We start from the raw sequence: 22,347 nt of genomic DNA, 5'->3' as shown, positions 1-22,347 counted from the left end.
GCTTTAGATGAAAGAAGAATTAGCCTACAACCCGCAAGGAATAACTCAATTCAAGTCTCATTTTCAGCACCCCCAGAATCTGGCGCAATAGAGGTCCCATATGAAGCCCAACAGATAAACCTGGCCAAGACAATTTGTTACACTGCCGAACACAGAGCCATTTCACCAACCACATGCTAAGCATCAACCATCCCCTAAAACGGGAAAAGTATATCAACGTATTAGAAGCCATCATCAATCAGCTCAGAGGAAACCAAGCAGCCCTGATCAGGTTCCAGCCAGAGCTATGGGAAGCCACTCTGTGGTTTGAGCTTGCAGATATTCGGCAGCCTCGTGCGCTCCTCCTCCTCCTCCCAAGCTGCATCCCTTGGAGGTGGGCCTGGGGATCTGGCTGCCCCCAGCCTGCAGACATCCCCACAGCACCCAGGCCGAAAAGAGCCGGGGGGAGGCTTTGCAGACCCTCTCCTCTTGGCTGCACCAGCATTTGCCCGGCACTCCCCAGACTTGGCAGGGTTATTGACGGGCTTGGGACACGCCTGGGGCTCCCAGCGGAGCTTTTCCAGCATCTCCGCTTCAACTTTCCTCCCTTACACAGAAAAAAGTTCCCTCCACCTTTTTTTCCCAAAGACATATTTTATCCCCTTTTGGTCACCATCTTCCTTCTCCCGGAGCGCAGCAGAAAACAATTTGAGACCAGACCCAACGCAGCCCTACCAAGGCTGGGCTTGGCTTGGAGGCCAAGCGAGGACCCTCATCAGCGCTGACACCCACCTCCTGGATAAATAGGCTCCAGAAATTCCTGTCGCTCACCAGTGAATGAACCCAGCCCGCTAAAAGGCGGTGGCTAAGCTTGCCCTGACTGTATTATTCATGGGGATTCGGGAGGATTTCAGAAATTGCTCCATGCAGTGGGGAAGGAGGGATTTTTTTTCCTTTTTCTCCTTCAAACTAAAACATGTAAGTGAAGAGTGAAATTTTGAAAGCTTTCTTGAGGACTCCGGGTATTTAATTGCCTTTAAAGCACAGGAGTTGCTCCGTTCCCTCCTGATTTAATGAGCAACAGGTCTCTCTTTCCTGCAGGCCCTCTGAAACTGTTGATCATTTGATAGTTGTGCCTTGATAGAGAACAAATACAAATGCATGATGCTGTCCATACCCGTATCCTCCTAAATACAGTAAAAACCTTTATTTTTTTTTTTTTTTAAATTGCATTGAATTTGCAGATTCCGAACCTTTCCCCCTTGGGGCAGGGGAATGAATTAATGAAAAAATAGATGAAAATGGCTCAAAAAGCCCATAATAAAGCAGATAAAAGGCACCTTATCTGTGGCTGGTGCACACCAATGCTCCGTGCAATCAGCCCTGTACAGGAAGCAATGTTTTCCCCACTGCTGCCATGCACACCATGCAGGAGTGAGCTTCTGGGGTGTTTTTGTTTAAACCCCCATACACTCCCTTCAGAGTAGGCCAGGTAGAGAGGTCCTGCAGTAGGGGAGCAACGTGTGCCTCCACCTTTTCTCAGGACCTAGCCCATTACATCTTGTTATTGCTACTGAAGCATTTAATGTGCTTTAAATGTGGTGAAGGGAGATTTGCTTTTACCTGGTGGACATCCAGAAGACACCTGGCTCATTGTTGCAGTCACCCCAGCCCTGAATAGCAAGGTGTTTCTTGCATGGAGGCTTGTCCCCAGGTTGGAAGATGCAAAGCACAAGCAATGCCTTAGCCAGGAGGGCAGCTCTGAGCTGCTGCCGTCAGCTGAGACCAGGGCCTCATTGCCGGCACTGTGGGCAGCCCTGCTCCTCCCTGTGCTCAGCCTCCCGGCCCCACTTCATTTCTAGCCCCATCTGTTTCCCTTTCAGAGATAAAAATCTGTTTTAAGCTGAAAGCATGCACTGTGCTGCCCACTCCTCCAGGAGCTGGAGTGGTGGGTGGCTGCAGCTGCTGCCCCGTTGCATCATGCTGGGGATGTGCAGGATGCTTGGGGACCAGCTCCCCATGCAGGTGATGAGATGATGGAGAGCAGACCCCTGCCATTCCCACTGCCCTGAACAAAACCCCACGGCTCTCCCAGAGAGGTTCGTGGTCCCTTTCTGAGCTCAGAAAGCAAAGCGCACAACAGCAGTGTGCTGCTACCCAGCGTTAAGGGACCCACGGGGATGATGCCTGCCCACCGCAGGGCAGCCCCCCTCCTGGACTGCTGCTGCTCTTGGCTCCTGTGCCACCCTCAAGCTGGTCCCAGAGGGGAAGGTGGTCCCATGTCTGCAGCTGTGGAGGGTTTGAGGGTCTCCTGGCCAAGCACCGGTTGCTTCTGCTCCAGTCCCTGGTTTTCTGGGCACTCTCGGATTTGGGTAGTGTTAAGAGAGTTCAAGAAACAAATCCAAGCCCTGTGCAATCACCTCCCAGGTGGCTTTCCAGATTTCCACATCCTTATAATCATGCAGAAATCCCACGGTCCAACCCAATAAGTCCCTCAGCAAACACAGAGACGATCCCTTTTTCTCAGAGCCTGTAATTAGTTCTTCTAGATGTGCTTCGTCCCTCCTGAAGCCTTTCATTAGCGCAGCCTGTGAGACGCTATTTGCACAGCCGTGAAATATGAATATATTCTCAATCCTCAGCAGGAACTGTTTTTGCTAAGTTATGCTGCTGCAAAAAAGGCAGACTGTGACTTCCCCGCAACCTATAGAGTTGTTTTTTTATCACTTTCAGAATTATTAAAATATATTCTCCATTATCCTGTGAACAGCATTGCACAGCCTTGCTGAGGAGACCTGGTTTTCATGCACCTCCAGAGATTTGCTCCCCATTGCTGTTCCCTGAGCAGCTCCTGCAGGAGCAGCTTTCCATTCAGGAATGGCTTGCCGTTGCTTTCCTCAGCTTTTCCTTCCTTCTGTTTTGCAACACTCTTTAGCCAAGCCTTTGCAGCTCAACCCCCACTGGCCCTTTCACTTATTAAACTGCCTTTATTTTGACCCATGAGTTTTCTCACTTTTACCCTTCCACTTCTCTCCCATCCTGCCACGGGGGAGTAAGTGAGGAGCTGGGTAGGGCCTTAGCTGCCAGCCACCACATGATTTAACATCTGTAGACCCCTGAACAGGGGACCAGCTGTACTGCCTGCAGGTTGGAGACCCTGACCTGCCCTCACCAGGCACATCTAGGACTCATATGGAGTTATTCACATCTTCAGTCAGACCTGCAGCCATCAGTACATTCCATTGTACAGTCTTAGCAGCAGATGCCATCAACCTTTAGGGTTTCCTTGGAAAATGCCCAGTGTTATTGACTATCAATCTATCATCTGTCACTGGACAACTTGACTGAGTCTTGTTTGCAGGCACAGTCTGCAAGGCATTTCTTTTCCCCTTGATCCTCTCTTCTCATGGCAACAGGCATCTTCAAACACATGCATTGTTACAGCCACAACCCATGGCAGACTGTGAGGGCAACCGCTATCTAATTCATACACAAAACGGCTCCATCCCATTGCTCTGGATCCACACCACATACTCATTTAGCCAGCACCAGGCTTTCCAGAGTCTCTGAACTGACTTTCTGCACACTGCCTGTATTTGCTCTACCTGGGAGCAGCGACTTACTGGCATTTGAAAGTCTCTGTCTTGGTAGAGTTACTGTGGGGTCTCTGGGTATTTTCCTTCAAGGCTTTGTCTTGTGCTCCTACAGCCCATCTACAGCCCTTGATTCAGCTTTTAGGATCTCTTGAGTTAAAGTCCTTTCATACCTGATGTTTCTTTGCAGCTGGATTTGCTGTTGACGGATCTCATGTGGGTCACTGCTGTCTGCAGGCAGGACAAAAGAGCATCAGCTTCAAGTGCCAGCCAGCCATGCTGGCTGGTCCTGCTTGGGTTTGCTTGTGGTTTTTTAAAATCTACCACTCTTTTCCTCCCACTATGTACCTGGGTGGCCTGAAGCACATCCTCTTGCTAAAATACCACCTATTTGGGGACAAGACTGTTGAAAATGGCTATTCATGCCCTCCCACTTAGGCATTACTGTGATTATAACAATATAGGATGTGAGATAGTTGCTTTCCCTTAAAGTTGAGGAAATCACGGCCGTCACACCCACAGGAGCAGATTGCTGCCGCTTTGGCTGGGCTTTAGCCTTTCCTCCCATACTCAGGCAGAAAGCTCTTAAATTCCCAGACCTGACCATATTATTGCACCTTTTTGACAGGTATCACAACATTTTGCTCCAGGGGACACAGTGTGAAACACCTCCCAGCCTCTCCCTGCTGGGAACTTGAGCACAGGTCCCAATCCCCTTGCAACGTCCCAGAGCACCTGGTCCTGTCCCCTTGCTGCAAGGGCACCAATGTCCCTGAGCACCTGGCTTTTAGCACACATGCTATTTTTTCCAGCACCATTATCGCCAAATCTGTGTTTTCCCTAAAGCCGTTACTACTTAAAGGCAAGTGCATTTCAATTCCCACTTACTGAGTTTCACTAATAATTCTTCCTTGCTTAGCAACAGTTGCTTTTGCAGTGGAAAGTTGCAAGCTGAAGTTTACCTGGAAAAGAGCAGCTGGGATTCTTGGAAAAGGACCACAAGAGAGAAAACAGCTTTCGGAACCAGCCCCGTTGCGCAGCCCCCAGGGGAGCCCTGGGCACTGCAGCTCACCCACCAGGACCTCTTCCTGGAGCCGGGGAGCCCAGGGAGCGCAGCGGCAGCCTTTTCCTTACCCCTACCTGCCCTCCCACGAGCAGCAAAACCACTCCTGGCTCCCCTGGAGAAAAGCAACCAACCTCCAGGGCAGCTTTGCAGATTACGCCCACATTTTTGCCTGTAAGATCCAGGCAGGGGGAACAAATGAGTTCCTAACACCCTCAGTGATCTTCAGAGCAGCCTGTAAGAGATCAACCGTGCACCAGCCTTAGGAGAGTTTCCACTCAGCACAGATCCAAATCCCATCGTAAAAGCAGGACATTTTGCTGGCACAGGCTGAACTCTTGCCCCCTGTGCGCTTGGGCTGTATATTTAATAGCAGACCCTGTTCTTTCCTCTGCAGCATTCCCATTGCTACGGAGACATTCATTTAAAGCACAAAGCCTTGACTTGTTGCCCAGAGTGAGAAACAGCCTCTTTCTCCTTTAAAAAAAGAAAAAAAAAAGAAAAAACCCATCTAAACCTGGAAGAGCCTCGGGAAGGGTGTGGAGCAGCACCCACCCCAGTGCCAGGCTGGGCATCCACCCCTTGCATCCAGCCATGGGCACCCATTGGAGGAGCTAGGAGGGAACCACCTCAAAGGGGTTAGGGCACATTCATTGCAGTGCAACATTATTTTCTTTAGGATTAACAGATTTCTGGCTATAAAAATTTCCCTGGCTAAAGCAGCAGTTATTGAAATATATTATTTCATGCCGAGACCCCGGCGCAAATGCCACACCGTTGAATTTAACCCTCCCCGCTGCATTGTGTCAGGTTTACGTCTATGTGCTCATGGTGAGCAGTGAGCCCAGAGCGTTTCAGGCAAGATTAAGGCAGCTCTGGACCGCAGATGCGTTTGCAGGCCCAACACGTCAACACTCACAGACCAGGTCCTGCTCCCCAGCAAGCTGCATGCCTGGGGCTGGACCAGCAGGTTTTAACCAGTGGACTTGAAGAAGGAAAAAGTATTGTTGCAGACACAGATAATCAGATACCGCTGGTCCTGGGGATGCCAAAGGAAGTCCTGTCACAGGCTGTCCTCCAAAACATCCATCCCAGCACTTTTAAACAGCCTCCCTCCATCATCCTAATTCGTAGGGTCTCAAAACCACCACCCAGCAATGAATATTTATCAGAGCCCGAAGTGCACATTTGGCTTCGCAGAGCGAGACCTGGGGCTTCTTAAAGGATTAGCAGCCTCTGACAAATCCACTGCACAGAGACTGAAACCGTATTTAAAACAAACCCTGCTCTCCCCTGAAACAAGCCCTCTGCCTCAACGCTGTAAGAGCTGGGCTGGATTGCCCAGCAGTAGGATTTCACACCAGCAGATGAACTCCCCCAGCTCCTGGAAGACCCTTCCAAACCTTCTGCCCAGATGAGCCCCCATGCCTCCTCTTGAAGGAGCTGCAGCCGCTCTCCCAGCTGTGCTGGCACACATAACAGCCAGTTGCCACCCCCACGTCACTTGTGGGCCCAAAGCAAGCCCCATGCCAGGGCCGTCACCCTGCCTGCAAATATGGGCTCTGCCTGCTCGGCCCTTCCCAGGCTACAGCTAAAGCAACGGGTGATGCTCACTGTCCTGTGGGGTGGTGCCACTGTTGCTCCTGTGGGCAGGGATGCGGGCTTACACACGTGAGCTGGACATTGCACAGGACCACCGCTCTGGTCCTCTTGCCATCTTTAAGCGCAATGGCTTAGGCAGGCTTTGGCCATGAGCAACTTCGCCTCTTTCCCCAAGAGGAGAGGCGCGTGCACCTGGACAGCCTTGTACCTGCGTGCCACAGACCCGCCGTGGGTTTGCACCCTCGCCCTGGCCATCCTGCCCCAGAGTCCAAGCCTCTGCTTCTCAGAGCACCTTGGTGGACGATGCTCCCCACACGTGCGAAGGACTGCAGCTAGCATGTGGAGCGGCAGCGATGCTTCACTGACAAGGGAATTGCAATGCTCCCAAGATGGCAAGTTTTTCCTGTGTGGTCTCCCTTACACCTTCCACAAGGTGCCCCGCAGAGACTGTGAACATCAACCTGCCACTTCTACTGTCAGTCTGTATAGCCCATCAGACTCCCCAGCTCCTCACACTGCTGTGCTGAGCGGACGGGCTAATGCAACGTCCATGGAGATGATCCCTGAGTGTGGCAGGCTCATTCCCACATGAGCAAGAAGCGAGCATCCAGGCTTGTAGAAGTAAAGGTGTTTTTCTCCTTGGCTAATTGCTTAGGTTTTGCCAATGGTGTAACAGACACTGAAGCCATGAGCGGGTCCCTAGACTATCTTTGACTGCTCTTCCCTGTTTCATAAACTACTCACAGGCTGGGACACTAAGCTGAAGGCTGCTGTCCAGGGTGGGTGGCATCAGGCTTGTTCCCTTTCATGCCAGGGTTGCTCTGCAGCACTTCCTATGTGATGGGTAAGTCCACTCTGCAGAGGTATGAGAGCCTTAGCTTAAATGTGAGCCCCAAGCACTTGTCTTCTCCATCCAGGAGGGAGACAGCAAAAGGCTATCAGAACTGAAGCATAGCTGGTTGCCATGCAAGTAGAGGACACTTCCAGTTGACATAGATGGAGAACCTTGATTTTAGATGGTTCAGTGGGCTCCAGGGACAAGCAGGATCATACGGAGGCTAAATAGAGGGAAACCACATCTGAATCAGACCATGAAAGAAAAAGGGTGGATCTGCTTCACCCATCTGAACTTGAGGGCAACATTGAGAACCTCTCCTGAGCCACGGACAATGTGGGCAAGTGCGGAGGATCTGCTCAGACGTGGCGCAAACCTGATCCGTGGGTTTGTGGGAGAGCCTCCTGCACAGCTGGGCAGAGCAGAACTGGACAACCAGGAATGGAAATGGGACTTACCCTGGAGGTGAAGGACGTCTGCTGGAGGGGGAGACATGCCACAGCCCTGCGGATACAGGCACCGCGTGAAATGGCAACAAGGAGCTCTGGGACTCACATCTCGCTCCCTACAGAACGATCTTGAGATCAGGCAGATCCATGCCCCGCTGTCTTCAAAGCGCTCTGTCTATAGCAAAATAAAGCACTAACAACTCCACAAGGCAGAACAGAGCCAGACACAAAATGCCAGTTCTTCCCTCCACTGATTTTCCTGGTTTTCACTCGCTGGTGGCTTTTGGGGGAAATTCAGCTGTTCTCACAGACTTCTTGCTGGAAATTCAATTTCAGTGGGATTTTGTTTATTATTCTACAATCCCTACATGCAGGCACTTGTCAACACGGATCTTGGAGCAACAAGGAAACCGGGCAGAAGCTCTAGCAATTTTTCTGCCATGGACGTCCTGACGTACACATGGGTATCTTTTGACCAAAAAGCTGCTTTGCGCCGAGACCCTCTTCCACGACACCAAGAAACCATTTTGTTTAAAGCAGATGAAATACCACATCACACCCAAGGCACCAGATGAAAAGAAGATCAGCAACAGAAACCAAGGTGGTACTATAATTAACTTTTTCTTTTTATTTACACCACAAGAATAACAAGTTGTCATAATGTGGTACAAAATACTGGACTCCTAATAAAGTTGAAATCGAAGTCGGTACTGTCAGAGAAAGACACCATTGGCCAGTTAAAAAAAAAAAAAAAAAACCAAAAAAAAAAGAAAAGAGAAAAAACCAAACCAAAACAAAAAACCCCAAACAAAAACAAGAATGAGAAAAATATTCCAACTCCACCAAGTAAAAGAAAGGACCATCAGAAAATTTAGCACAAAGAATGCTACCATCACTTAAAGTAGGGTCCATACAATAAGAGTGAAATTGTGTCTAAATTACAGCGTAAACCGGTAGCTGCTACCAATGGTGACGTCATACTGAGCATGTATAGGTATAAAGTAGAATATAATATAGTTACAACTTTTTGATACTACATATCTGTAATAAGCTCTTGGGTGAATAATGTTTCAACCCCCCCCCCCACTTTTATATATATATTATATATATAAGTTTGTCATCCTCATAAATTGGAAAATAGCGCCTCCACTATGGAGCACAGAAAAGTGTTAATTTATTTTCTTTCAATAGGATACTTTTTCATCAATATCAAAGACAAAGTGAAGATGAGCTGAGAACAAGCTCAACTTCATGACAATGAAGAAACGTGTTTTCCTTTTGATGTAAAGTCTCGTTTTAAACCACAGTGTTGCACAGTACACGACTGTTTAAAGTGAAACCTAGCAATAATACATCATGTAAAAGTAATTTTAAAAAAGTTAACGCAGCTGTGCTGAAGAGTTAACTCTTTAAAGTCCTCGTCATTCATCTCCTTAGAATTAATGACTACGTGTGTTGACAAAGGGTTGCATCCAACCTCCCCACCCAGCCGAGAAATCAAAACAAAGTATCAACCCAAATGAAAAGGAAAAAAAAATAAAAAATGACACAGGCAGTTTACTTTGTGTGTTCTGCGTAGTCTCCCTAAAAACACTGTTTCCACATAAATACAATAAACTCTATTATTGGTAAGTCACAAGTGCTAGATAAACGTCTTTTTTTCTTTTCTTCTTAAAATGAGAAATGTTTAAGTAGTCCTTTTTATTTACTCTTTTTTTTTTTTAACAATAAAAAGCACAATTTCTTATTAAGTTCAGTAAGACGCAAAAAATGTTCCCACTCTCCTTCCTTTGTGTGTAGCTGTGTGGGTGCGTGCGTGGGTGCGTGTGTGTGTGTGACAACAACATCCCAACCTTTAGTCTCCGCAAATGCCACGAGAGGAAAAAACAAAAAAACAAAAAACCAAAACCAACCCAAAAAAACCCAAAACCACAATTTTTTTTTTTTTCATTTTCAAAGCTGCCAAGTTTGGCGTGCAAAATCTGTATACAATATAAAGACATGCCAACCTTACAGACCATGCAACCTCAAGGTGTAGGAAACTTAAAAAAATATATTCATATATATTTATATATATATTTATATATATCAATGCCCATAAAAGACGTGGGCCCAAAAAAGTTTACAAAAGGAAGAATGGAATGAATACATGACTGCGGCTAATAAAAAAAGGAATGTTTTGTATCGAAAGTAAAAAAACCCAAACCAACAAAAACCCCCAATGATTACTTGTGTACTGCAAACTGGGCCTCACTTCTCTGTAAAGAGGATTTAAAGATGCTCCTTTCTTTCCAAGCAGGTACGGAGGATGCCCTGGGCAGCACCGCGCTGGGATGCAGGAGCATCCCGGGCTCCCGCCCTGCCGGCGCATCTGCCCTACGGCAAAGTCATCTGAAATGAAGAAGCTAATGGCTCAAAAGGTGAAAAAACCCTGGTGAGCCTCAAAACGAGGGCTCCTTCCCCCTTCTCTGCACCTGCACCGGCCCCGAAGAGCATCCCCACCTCGCCTGGGGAGCGGGCACCACTGTGAAACGAATCCACGTCGCTGGGAGTTTGGAAGAGACGAGCTCTGACGTCTCGGGAAAAATCTTGCCATCCCTGGCAAAAAGCTGAGCGAAATGATGGAAAGAAACGAAGGTGGCATCCTGACAAGCTCCTCCGATTTTTATAAAGAAACCAGCTCAGCACAGCCAGCCGGCAGCTCTCAGGAACGCAAAAAGAAAAGAAAAAGCTTTGCCACGACCGAGAAGAGAAATACAAAAACCCTCCAGGGAAGAGCTGACAACAGAAACGATCGTGTAAACATGGTTACTGCCCACAGCGTGTACACGGCAAAAGGAAAATTTAAAGTCAGTCACCAGATTTGGCAGCCAGATTAATTTTAGATCACAGCAGCAAAGTGGTCGGTTGAAAAAAAACAAACCACATCATCTCCAGGTATGTCGTGTTTTTACACGGGAAAATTATTTTTAGAATATGCTGAGGATGGTCCTACGCGACCAAAGCTATTAATAATTTTAACACGTACTTGGGTTTGCAAAACTCAAATACAGTAGTGTCTAGTTTTTAAATTGCATTATAAACCGAGGAATAAAACAAAAGCCTCTTGCATTTGCTCACACGTATGATTACGCTTCAAATTTTTCCCGTGAGTGAGTCCTGAATGGAATGAAAACAGCCGCTTCAAGAACTGGAAAAAAATAAGTTACTGGAAGCGACCCCATCAGTTGTCATCGTAACAGAATAAAATAAGAATAATAAAAAAAAAGCTACCCTTGGTTGTTTGGACGAGGGGTGTGTGCTATCCTACACTGCTGTAAGAAGGCACGCGTGTCAATCCGGTCTCCTCTAAGCTGCTCAAAGTCTTTGTGGCAGGGCTTTGCTGCTTCTCCGACCCGCCGTTTGCAGGAGTCGACAGCCGAGGCTGGCGCAGGGCAACGACCTCCCCGGGGGGAAAAAAATACCTTCGGGAAAAGTTCTCCAACCCTACCAGCAACGGGAAGAAGAAGAGGAGAGAAAGAGAGAGCGAAAGAAGACGTGGGGAAGTGTGTGCGCGTGTCTGCGTGTCCGTCTGTCCGGCGGAGAGAAAATGCCAGCTGTCCCACAATTGTCCGACCAGCCTTCCCAATGGTAGGCAGCTAGTGAAGCCACCTGTAATCCTCGCTACGATCCGCACGGAGGACAAAGACATCGCCCATTGGAATACTACTATGTCAAAGGTAAGAAAACTCCTTATTTTCTTTACATAGCTACTATAACAGAACTGAGGAAATATACAGTCGGCGGTATCATTATACAAAAGAGCCCATCGCGTTCCTTCCTCCTCGATAAAACGCACCCTTTCCGAAAAATAATCTCTGACAATCTGCCACAGTTCCTTACGCCTGCAGAAAGCTGCTCACTGTACAAAAGACTTAAGAAGAAGGAAAAAATTAAAATAAAAAAAAAAAAAAAAAGGAAAATCATGTACAAGCAAGGAAAGTGGGAGGAAAAAAGGTTTAGACACTATTGCCATTCGGAAATGAAACCTGCCAAATAGAAAATAAATGTCAGTCACACAAACAAGGCTTTTTTAGGGTTTTGTGAAATATCGATATAAAAATTAACAGCAAATTCATAGTCTTTGCTATAAAAAACTCATTTTTTTTTTGTTAGAAAAGGATCACAACTAAAAACCTTAAATTAAAATACAAATGTTTAGGGTAGTTGCCCAGTGGCTAATGTGTTGGCTTTCTGAAAAACTTTCCAACCTGTCGTCTGGAAGTCCTCCAGTTTCAACCTGGATCCTTTTCCAAAAGCACCTTTTACGTTCCAATTCACAAATCTGTCCCTAGGGAGCTTCCAATGGCTACTGTTATAGTATGCATTTATTACATATATTTTTCTATAAATGCATCATAAATATTTTTATCAATAATTCATAGGAATCCGGTTTCTAAGCTTGGAATACATTTGGAATATACATTATACACATATATATATTTATACCTAACAATTTAAGCAATATCTCATGCTAGTTGCTTTTAATAAAAAGCATTCCAGTCTTAAACCTGCATTTGTGTCTAATACATGCTTCAACAACCAAATTGATAAGTTCAATTACTAGATAATGTAGAAGAGAGAAAACATTTGAAAATTTGTTTTTAAAAATGGTTGAATTTCAAAGACCCAACAGTATTTGCCACTTTCTTGGCAACTACCTTAATTTTTTTTTCTTCTTTTTTTTTTTTCTTTTTTTGAAACAGCAATGAAATAAAACAAAACAAATCCAAACTTGTAGACAGTTTTTGGAGACACTCTGTTCAGCTGATGCCTGCTTCCCACCATCATGCCAGCACAAGCCAAAAAGTCTTCCTTCCTGATGGCAGTTCTTGGCTTTCCCAACCAGAGGAAAAATATTCACGAACTGCTGTGTTCTTTGTGGTTTTTTTGTTGTTGTTGTTTTTTTGTTTGTTTTTTTTTGTTTGTTTTTTTGTTTTTTTTTTTTACTTAAGGCATTGTTCCTCAAACTTCAGAAAATCCAGCTGCACCAAATCCATCAATTAAAAAAAAAAGGCACAAACTCATCTTCAGATGGCTTTGGAGACAATAAAGCCGACTCCATCTGGGCTACTGTTTCCCCCCTTCTCTTTCCCTTTCCTTTAGATCTAAGACAAGTCCCTCTTTCCCTGTCCCTCCCCATTAAAAATACACCATCTCCCATTGTTCTGGTTTCGACAAGAATGTTGTCGACTCACAGGCAGGCAAGAGCCATTTAAAAAAATCCAAGAAATGAAACTACAAGATGGGTCGAGTGGTTCAAGCGGAGATTGCTGAATTGTGGGTAATCAAATTGTAAGCACCAGTTTTATGTTAAGGTTTGTTTCTTTGTTTGATTTTCATATGTGTTGTTGAATCTTTGATTTTTTTTTTTTTTTTTTTTTTGGCAACTCTGCCAAAGACTTCATGGGCGTCGTTCCCCTTCCCGCTCCCAGTGAGGACCAGAGGAAGAGTACCCAGCGTGTCAGTCCTTTACTGCTCTTCACCGGCATTTTTCTTTTTCGGCAAATATATACTGTAGACGCATATAGATACGGAGAGATTTTTTTCGGTTGCTTTGTTTTACACCTGGTTGTCCTTCCGTACTATGGAAAAAACCATGACAGGACGCAGGAGTAACAAGAGAAAGCTTCTTGGCAGAGCTTCAAGACGAAGACGAACAAACAGGAGAACTCCAGCTCGAAGGTGAATGCTACAGGGGAGGTTCCTCTTCCATGGGTTCATCATCGGGTCTGAGCGATTTCACAGCCAGGCAGGGTGGGGAGGGAGGGAAGAGAGAAAAGAGGGTTGAGCACAACAGAGTTGGATAAATTGTGGTGCTAAGTCTCATGCCTTATGTTCCCATCACCTTCCCACCCAGGCAGTTGTGCTCAGCTGGCTCACCTGGAATTAAAACTTACCACCAAGAACGGTTTTTAGACAATCTGTTTTCAGTTGTGCAACGTTAACATTTTTTGCAGCAAAATCAATTTCCTCTCATGGTCCAAAACCATGTTCAGCTCCGGTTGGAGCAGAAGGCTCAGGCACAGTGTGCACCGTACTAAGGTCACACACAGAGTTCATGGCACTGCTGTTCTCCTCCAGCCCAGGAGGTCTTTAGAGAACCCATGGAGGACAGGAGATGCGGGGAATGCACGTGCAATGGTTAAAAGGAGAGGATTAACCGAGAAGGCTGCTTGGGCAGACTCCAAGATGTGATGATAAACAGGAAGGAAAGCAACTCACCTCTTCTCAGCTGGCTTCACGCCCACTGACAGAGATGCCATGGCTGTTACCGTCTCTGCCTCCTCGTTCTCGCACTTCTGAGCCTCAACCAGGGAGTACCCCACCGTGGAGGCATAACGCTGGAGTGAATGCCAATACTTGCCTGGGGTGGAGGTGAGAAGAGAGGCAGTCAGGGCATCTACACTGTTACGGGTCCAGCACCGCGCTCCTGCTTTCCCAGGCCCTACAGATGGCTGAGAACTGCCCAGAGAAGACTCATCACGCCTATGCAAAATGCAACTTTGTTCTGTGCTCACTCTCACTTCAAGGACCGACTTGATGTCACAGGAAGCTGCAGGTGGAAGCAGGTTCCTGGGAACGCGTGCCAAGGCAGCCCTGGCTTGCGAGGCAAGGCCAGAGAGACCCCTGCAAGATAATGCTATGCTACAGTACTAACAGAGGAGCTGCTATGCTGCTGTGTCTTGAAAAGCTAGGTTTTAAATCCAAACGGTATCGAGAGCATTGATAAACATGCACCTGCACATCCCTTAAGGACACCTAGGATGTCAAAAGCAGGGCTCAGTCACTGTCTGGCAATGAAAGATGCTGTTCTCCTTTGGCTAGGAAAGAAAGGCGGGAGGCGGCAACTGGATTTTCAAAAGGACAAATGTGCACGAGTGCTGGAGGTGAAGATCCAAGCTGCACAGAGGTGTACAGCATCCCTCTCCCTTGATGGAAGGGGACAACTTAGGTGCTCAAACAGTAATGACATTTCCTTTTTCACTTCAAAACCCTCAGAAACTTTTAGACTTAAGGAAAAATATGCAAGAGAGAAGGGATGTAGTCCAGATTTGACCCGGACATCTGCGTTCAGTTGCTAACTGCCACGTTCTTTCTGTGGGCAAATCACCTGAGACTAAAGAAGCCTAAGTTGAATTCATTTTTTATGTCAGCACTTTGCCACCCTTCTTCAGTGGAAAGAGCACAGGGAAGGCTTCAAAGGGAGAGAATAAAGGATGTTCTCTTGATCCCCAGGCAGGACACACCAAATTTGCTGGTACCCAGGAAGCCACAGCAAAAAGCCTGAAAGCAAGAACCTGAACAGTGAGGCCAGCAGATGGGGAGGAGGGACTCGTTTTCAAACATCTTTGCTTCTCCTGTGCTGCACAGCAGATCTCAGAGTCTTACTCAAAGCCCCTTTTAATTTGCTGTGCTCATTTTAAGGAAAAAAAAAAAAAAAATCATTGGCTGGCTCAAGGTGCTGCTGAGGTGTCCCATTGGTGCTGAGCACTCACTCTGCAGAGCAGCTTCTGGAAATGGAATTCAAATTTCTAAAGCTACCAGGCATTTTTTGACAGGGGGTGGGGGGAAGCTGCAGCCTCTTTTAAGCTCCATTTTTGCCCTATAAAATGGAAACTAGCCCCCTCCAGTTTTAGACCACAAACATTTGAAGCAGGAAGATGTCTGGACCTAGCAGTGGGGTTCTCATGTTACTCAGGCTCTTTCACTCCATCCCCCAAGAATGTCCCCCGGAAAGCATCAACTTTGATTTTAACCTCCCCAGCTAAATAAACCTACAATATTAGCAACTTCATGCAATACTCTGTTTAACTTTCATCCCTATCTGTTCTTAATTAATGGGTGGCACAACACCCAACGAGACTTATGTTCTTTGGAGATACTTGACTTGCTTTGAAGAGATAAGGGCACACTCTAAGTGCTGGACAGCCTGTCCTTTACAGAGTTTTTAGAGGTTTTAATACTAATTCCTCCTCAAGCGCCAAAGAATTTCCCTGAATCGACTGCTCCCTGTGCAACCCTCGATCCACTACTACATGCAGAGTAAGATGAGCTTGTGGCTGCACAAATCCAGTTCACTGTGCAGCGACCACCCCTAACTTGGACAAGGGAACATGGAGTTGCCAGGATGATGGAGAAGTCAAACGGGTGTCCCACAGGGCAACCCAACAGGAAACCACAGCTGGGTGAATGGGGCTATACTCACTGTGTATCTCGATTACTTTCTCCATTGAATGCACCGCATTAGCATTTGCTCTCTGCTGGAAAACCTTTTCTGGAAGAGGCTCAAGCTGGAAAGAGAGAGGAACACCGAAGAAATGTTATCTCAAGTTAGAGACCAGGCATCAAGCACGATTTAGCAAATGCCTCTGCCATATCAAGACCCCACTCCATCCCCCTGGTTCCTATTATCCGCCTTTAGTTAAATATCCAGAATATACAGACTTTCTAAGTACTCTTGCAATACTCAGTGCAGCCTCCTCCACACTGATACTCCTCCACACACAAAATGCTGCATCTCCACCGGGCTCAGCAGCCATGCAGCACAGGGGCTCTTCCTAAAGAACCTCCTGCAGCTGCTGATGTAGACTGTATGAAGAGGCACTACTACACAGACCAGAAAAATAAGGCTGCTTTTACAATGGATCTTTATAAACTATTTCTTGGATCTACCTTTTTGCAAAGTTTTCACTATTAAAACAATGTGCAAATAAAAGGGACTTAAACCAGCCACACTTCTGGTTTTCCTATAAATAAATAAAAGGGGTAGCTTTTTAATTCTTCTAAATACCTAATCCAGTGTATTTATTAACTCTTAACTGAAAAAATCTGTACCCTAAGAATAAATAGCCTAATTTTCATACCGAGAAAATGCAAAATACTGCTTTAAAGCCACAGTCAGCATGACTATAACTTCAGTCATCATCAATGCCTCTTATCAGCTGCTGGGCTAGTCTTGCCAGGGCAGAGCAGCATTAGATCTGTATGTTAATCTTTAAAAAAAAATTGCCTTGAAGTTACTGGTAAAGCTCATAATTGGGTATTAAAGTTTAGGCTTTTTGATGCCGTCTTCTTTCCTTTGCTCTTTATACAAAAAGGTAACAATAAGAACATGCTGCTGGTATTGAGACTTTAAGTTGAAAGATGACAGCGAAGGCCTCCCGAAAATGCTCAATGTAAATGCACAGAACAAGCAGGTATCTTTCTGGGCTTGGCTGCTTTTATGCTGTAAATGCAAATGGCATGTAGACAATTTCTGGTTTGCTCTGACGTACACTGCACCCTCCCAATGGCAGTGCTGCTTTTGTTACCAAAGCACTAATAACAATTTACTTAACAAGGAACATGGGACAGTAAGGGTATCCTCATCTTGCTAGAGAGAGATGAATTAGGGAATGCCTCTTTAAAGAAGCTCCTCTAAGTCCATCTCCAGTTACACAGGAGCAAAGCTCTGCAGTGTGGATCTACCTGTAAAAGCCTGTATATGAAACCCGTATGGGCAGCACGATGCTGATGGAGTTGCCTTGCAGGACTGTAATGGCCAAGTACTGGTTTGGATGCAGTTCCCACCGGCAAAACCGTGCTGCCACCAGGACAGACCACTCCAGCCCACAGGTGTGAATTACGCTGTCCTGGCAAGGAGGTGGTTTTGCCACCAGAGCTACATCTCCGTTAGAGGTCTTGGCCATCCCAGCTGTATCAGTCAGGGAGAACACACCTCTGTCAACTGAGCAGTGCTGGCTATCAGCGGTAGCGTAGACCACTGAGACCATGCTTTGATCAGCACAGCTGTTTTAAATAAAGAAATAAAATTGTTCCTCAGCACTCAAGAGCAAAAGGCTTCTGTAGACCTGAGACTTGCTATACAGAAAACTAATGTCCAGTCTAGGTGCATGCACATACTGCTCATTTTCGGATGCAAGCTCTCCTACCACCCAGGAGAGAGTTGCCCTTTCAGTCTGCAGTCAGGAGATTACAAACCTACCAGGGGATCCAGTTCACCTTTGCATCGGCATGGACAAATGCACCTATGATGACTGATGGACAAGAACTCCAGAGCTCCCTTCAGCAATGAAGGACATTGCTTTTCTCATTTCTTTTTAGAGGCATGAAAGCACTCTGGCAGCCAGGGCAGGGGAAAGGAGTGAGAATGAGAAATGGGGGAGAGCAAGAGAAATGCCCTCTCCTTGCTTGACAGCATTTCCTCCTATTTTCTAGGAGATATTTTCCTCTCGCCTGATAGAAAGCTCTGTCCGTATCCATCCCAGCCCTGGCAGCCTTTGGCCAGTAGAAAAAAAGAGAAATTAGATCAACACCCTGGAAACCACATCCTTCTTTATGGTGCTTTTAACCCTGCTTGTTCAGGAGGTGGGTACTGCAGAGTAGCAAGCCAGGGCTCTTCTGGTGACAGGAAACATCAGTAAAGACAACGAGCCTTGAATATCGTTCTCCGTCAAGACCATGGGGTTGCATCGCTGGCAACGTCTGTTCTACAGCAGGAGCATGCATGTCCTCTCCTGGAGGAAGGCCCCCAACAGCACTGCTGGAGGGTTGTTTTAGTTTTTAGTTGCTTTCCTTTAAAAAATAAACCCAAGAAGAGGAGCAAACCTTCTTTGATTGGGTTGCTTCTCTCACCTTGAGATGCCTGTTCTCTGAAAAGCAGCTAAAACTTTCCCCTTTGCCGTCTATGAAGTTATTAAACCTTCTACTGTTGTAGCTACGATGCTTGCTTCGATTCCCACTGGGCAAGAAACTTGGGCTCAAATAATACTAACCCACAGATATTATTAGTTTGTTGGGTTTTTTTTTTTTTTGGGGGGGGGGGGGGGGGGGGTTGTTTTTGGTTTTTTTTCATGAAGTGCCAGTGAAGACCCTGAGATACATTTGTGTGGCTCCTGCTATCCTTTGGAAACAGCAGCAGTGCAGTAATACTGCACAGGCAAGGCTCCAAGAGCAGGCAGGAATTAGGGCTGCCTCCTTCTGCGGCATCAGCACGCCTCCCCAGGAAAGGAGCCAGGCCTGCAGCACGGAACTTCCAATTTCTTAAAAAAATAAAAAAAAATAAAAAAATTTATTTGCTTTCAACAGATAACACTGGGGAGAATACTGGTTTCCTCTGGCACAGCGGGGGCATCTGCTTGGTAGGTAAGGATGTCCCAGCAGAGCAGCTCTGCTTGGTTCACATACATGGCCAATGGCTTGGATTAGACTTACAAGAACTCAAGACATCTCACAACCAACGAAAGACTCATGAAAAAACTTTCAGCAGATCTGATGCTCCCCAAGCCCATCGTTTTTTCTTCCTTTTCTCCCCACTGCCCCTGGTTCTCCACTAAGAACATGAATGCGTCACAGGCCTCTAAGGTTGGGTATCAAAACCAAGAGGTGTCCACAGCTGTGAATTGTATCTGAAAATAGTGGTCAAAGCCCAACCAGGGATATTCCCCACCAAAGAAGCAGCCACAGTTTAATAGCTTAAAAAAAAAAAAAAAACTATGGCAAAGTTTAACTGTAACTTCTGTTCAAAGCCAAGAGAAGCTCCAGCCAAGAGATCTGCTCTTGCGACCACATGGCAGCCATTTGATAGGTACTTCATGAGGACTAGAAATTGCTCCATTCCAGATTTAATAATTATGGATTGCACTTGTTATAAATTCTCCACTCTAAAAATAATTCTGGTCCAAACTGACTGCTGTATGACATTAAGTGAAGGCAAAAGCAATTCCTGGACAAATCTTTAAGTAAGAGCTTTCTAACGCCTCTCAGTTGATATTGATATAAAGCACACAACACCAGGCAGCTAGGCCACACATGCGAACCATTTCCACAGCATGCTCCTCCTCCTGAAATAACACTCACAGACAACAGCGTCACCCATTGCTCTCCTGGAAAAGGAAGGAAATACCTCTGGGCATTAGGCAAACGTTTTAAGCAATTGCTTATTATCACCTTCTTGCTTATTGGGGATGTCCAGTGTCTGACACTGGACACACCTCCGCTAGTTCTGCATGAAAAATGACAAAGCATTTATAGCAGCGACGGGCAGCACTGCAAGTGCTGCTGAGCTCCAGGACCATGTCCCCCAGCACGCAACTCCCATCTCTCTCCCCACCGCTAGCAGCTCCCACAACATAGGAGCTCCACACCCTGCTCCAGGCATGGTGCTGGCATGGGTCCTAGCCTGGGACAGCGAATGCTATGGGTGCCCCAGAGCTTAAATAGCAGCATCATTCCCTGGGAACAGACATTTGCCACGGGGCAGAAGCTGGTTTGAAGGCCAAAGGCTGGTGATGCCTACGATGGAGTAAGCAGCTTAGCACGGTTTTTGCCTCCCCTGCCCTCTAGCACCGCTGGCATGCTGCTGTCAGAGGCTGCTTTGAGTAATGGAAGAGGAACGGTGGCTTACTGGTCTAAATTACCATCAGCAGATCTTCCCTGCATCATGCCCACCTTTGCTTTTTCAGCTGAAGTCGTGTTAGTTTTGCACAACTATATTTGTAACTAAAGCAATGTACGTACATTTTCAAGCAATCTTGCCCAGCACTAACTCATTTCACATTAAAATAATCTGCTGCAAAGCTAAAGCTCTGTTTTAATTTCCTGGACAGTTGGGAACAAGCCGGGTCTTGCCTTTGCATAACGCTTTTTCTGAAGCGGGAGTTTTGATCTCTGCCGGTGAACGCAGACGCTTTGGGGACTGGCACCGTTCCCTTCATTTCCTACCATTTCCCTGTGTAACTCCGGCACCGCTCTTCAGCCAGCAAACCTCCCTGCAGCCCGTCACCGGCCGCAGCTGGCTGTCCATGTGCACGCATGCAAAATCATCTAACACGCTGTATATCAAACTTCATCAAAGGGCCGTGGGACAAAGCAACAGCGGTTCCCTCCAACTTCCTTGCATTAAAAAGATTTTATAAAAGACCTTGATAAAACTAGTGTTTCCTGCTTTTTGATGTGTGGGTAAGTCGGAGAACATTATCATGATATCTGCGCAGCCTTACAGCCCACCTAGGAAAAGTGAGAACAGGTCCATCTTTAAGTATTTTAAAGCGCCTCATAGCTGTCCCGATTCAGTGGTTAAAAAAAAATAATATGGTTTTTTACCTTTAAGGATCAATATTCACTCTGCTAAATGAAACCACTCAGGCAGTTGACAACATCCAAGCTATCGTGAGTGCTGAGATCTCCCCAAAGCCTCGCACTTCCAAACATGTTCGTGGCTTGGATCAAGTGCTTATTTATTGCACGCAGATCCTCACACCACGATGCAGTCACCCACCTGCATCGTAGGAGCATGTTAAGCAAGAGGAATGACAGCCTTCACCCGTTACTTCCTCTGTCTCCCCTTCAAAGTGCATCCTGCCATTAGAGCTAGCTGCACCCAAAGGTGAATGGAGCTGGAGGAATTGTTTGTGGTGACAACAGTGCCATCAGCTGTCAGCTTAAGAGATATGGGTGCTGCAATAAGAACTCCATCGCTTCCATGCTGATGTAGCAGCTGGGTCCCGAGTTTACGGCTATCCCAAGGGCTGAGCACAGGCTGGTGCGCTGAGAGCCTTATCAGAACTGCCTGGCCAAACACAAGGAGCGGATGCTCTCTGGACGCTTGGAGATGGGATGCTGGATGATTGACGGAGATGCTTTTGATGAATCCCAGCTGTTTTACCCCTTGGACTGGTTAGTGAGGTTTCCCCAGGCACTGTCGCCCTTCACATGGAGTGTGGATACTACAAGACAGGGCGCTTCTACAACAGGCTGGAAGTCAAACATAGCTGATCTGCACCTCCACGCACATCCAAGCTCCCTGCTCCAGCTACCCAGAGCTGAGAAAGGCTGATGGTCACTGAACTGCAACTGTGAGTCAGAGCAAGTCTGCCGATGGCGGCTTACCACCATCCCCAGAAGTCAGCTCCCACTGGAAGCAGACCCAGAGCTGAAATACTGCTTGGCTTCTCTCTGTGGTGCTGCACCTTCAGGTGTTGACCACATGCCCGCCCCCAGCTCCTCCCCATGGGGTTCTTCAGCAAAGGGTGATGATGAGAGACCCCAGTTGTGCTCTCCAAGGTGGGTGAAAGCTTTAGGAGGAACATCCTTCTTTCACTATCTGACAGGCAGGCAGATGCCTTGTGGAAGAGAGCACTGCCTTCAGAGGTCATCTCAGCAGCCTCCTCGTGTCTTACTGTGGCCGTTTGAGATTTGCTCGTTTCCACAAGGTACTGAGGGGGGATCTCTTAATTTAAGAGACAGCCTAAAAAAATTCAAACATGCTAGCCAAGCCATTAACGCTGCCTGAGGTTTCACAGCCACCCCCAACTTCAAATCAGTGTGGTTGCCTTCCCCCAAGGCTGAAATTTTTAGCTATATGTAGCCTAAGGAATCACTCTGCGCTGTTGTTTTAATTCATGCTATCAATCCTCAATGATTGTTTTGAACAGCTCCAGAGCCCCTGCTATACCAGGATACCCGCAGCAGATACTGAGCAGGGACCATGCCTGGGGCTGCAGGCTGACCAAGCACCTGCTTCTCTAAGCGAAGTGGAAAACTGATGCAAGGCAGTTTTGCAGTCTACCGTGCCTATCCAAGACTCAACCATTTGGACTGTACGTGGAGAACAGGTGTCCAAAAAAGACCAGTGAACCAGAATGAGGGAGGCCTGATCCAAACTAACCAGTTACTCATACTCAAAAGCCCACAAATTTTATAGAAATACGCTTCTTGAACAGATGTGTATGCAAAGGTACATAATAGATGCACAAGAGCCCCGGTCTGGGATTTTGCTGCTGC

At 46.6% G+C, this 22,347-nt stretch overlaps 1 protein-coding gene and 1 pseudogene across 5 annotated transcripts in view; both read right to left on the bottom strand.

Moving 5' to 3' along the window:
- Nucleotides 1–7,871: 7,871 nt before the first annotated feature.
- On the bottom strand, nt 7,872–9,542 carry LOC115343107 (annotated as a pseudogene).
- Nucleotides 8,127–22,347, bottom strand: part of HDAC4 (histone deacetylase 4) — a 265,600-nt gene continuing 251,379 nt past the window's right edge. For all 5 annotated transcript variants that reach the window (XM_030017328.2, XM_030017329.2, XM_030017331.2 and 2 more), the window contains 3 exons: nt 15,770–15,854; nt 13,786–13,927; nt 8,127–13,292 (listed from right to left, as the gene is read on the bottom strand). In XM_030017328.2, the coding sequence (XP_029873188.1) occupies nt 13,253–13,292; nt 13,786–13,927; nt 15,770–15,854 (267 nt within the window). In that variant the 3' untranslated portion in view covers nt 8,127–13,252. The remainder of the gene's footprint in view (nt 13,293–13,785; nt 13,928–15,769; nt 15,855–22,347) is intronic.

Source organism: Aquila chrysaetos, chromosome 6, assembly GCF_900496995.4.
Source record: "Aquila chrysaetos chrysaetos chromosome 6, bAquChr1.4, whole genome shotgun sequence".
NCBI lineage: Eukaryota > Metazoa > Chordata > Aves > Accipitriformes > Accipitridae > Aquila > Aquila chrysaetos.
Note: the sequence above shows the minus strand (reverse complement) of the source record. Positions and strands in the feature narration are given on the sequence as shown.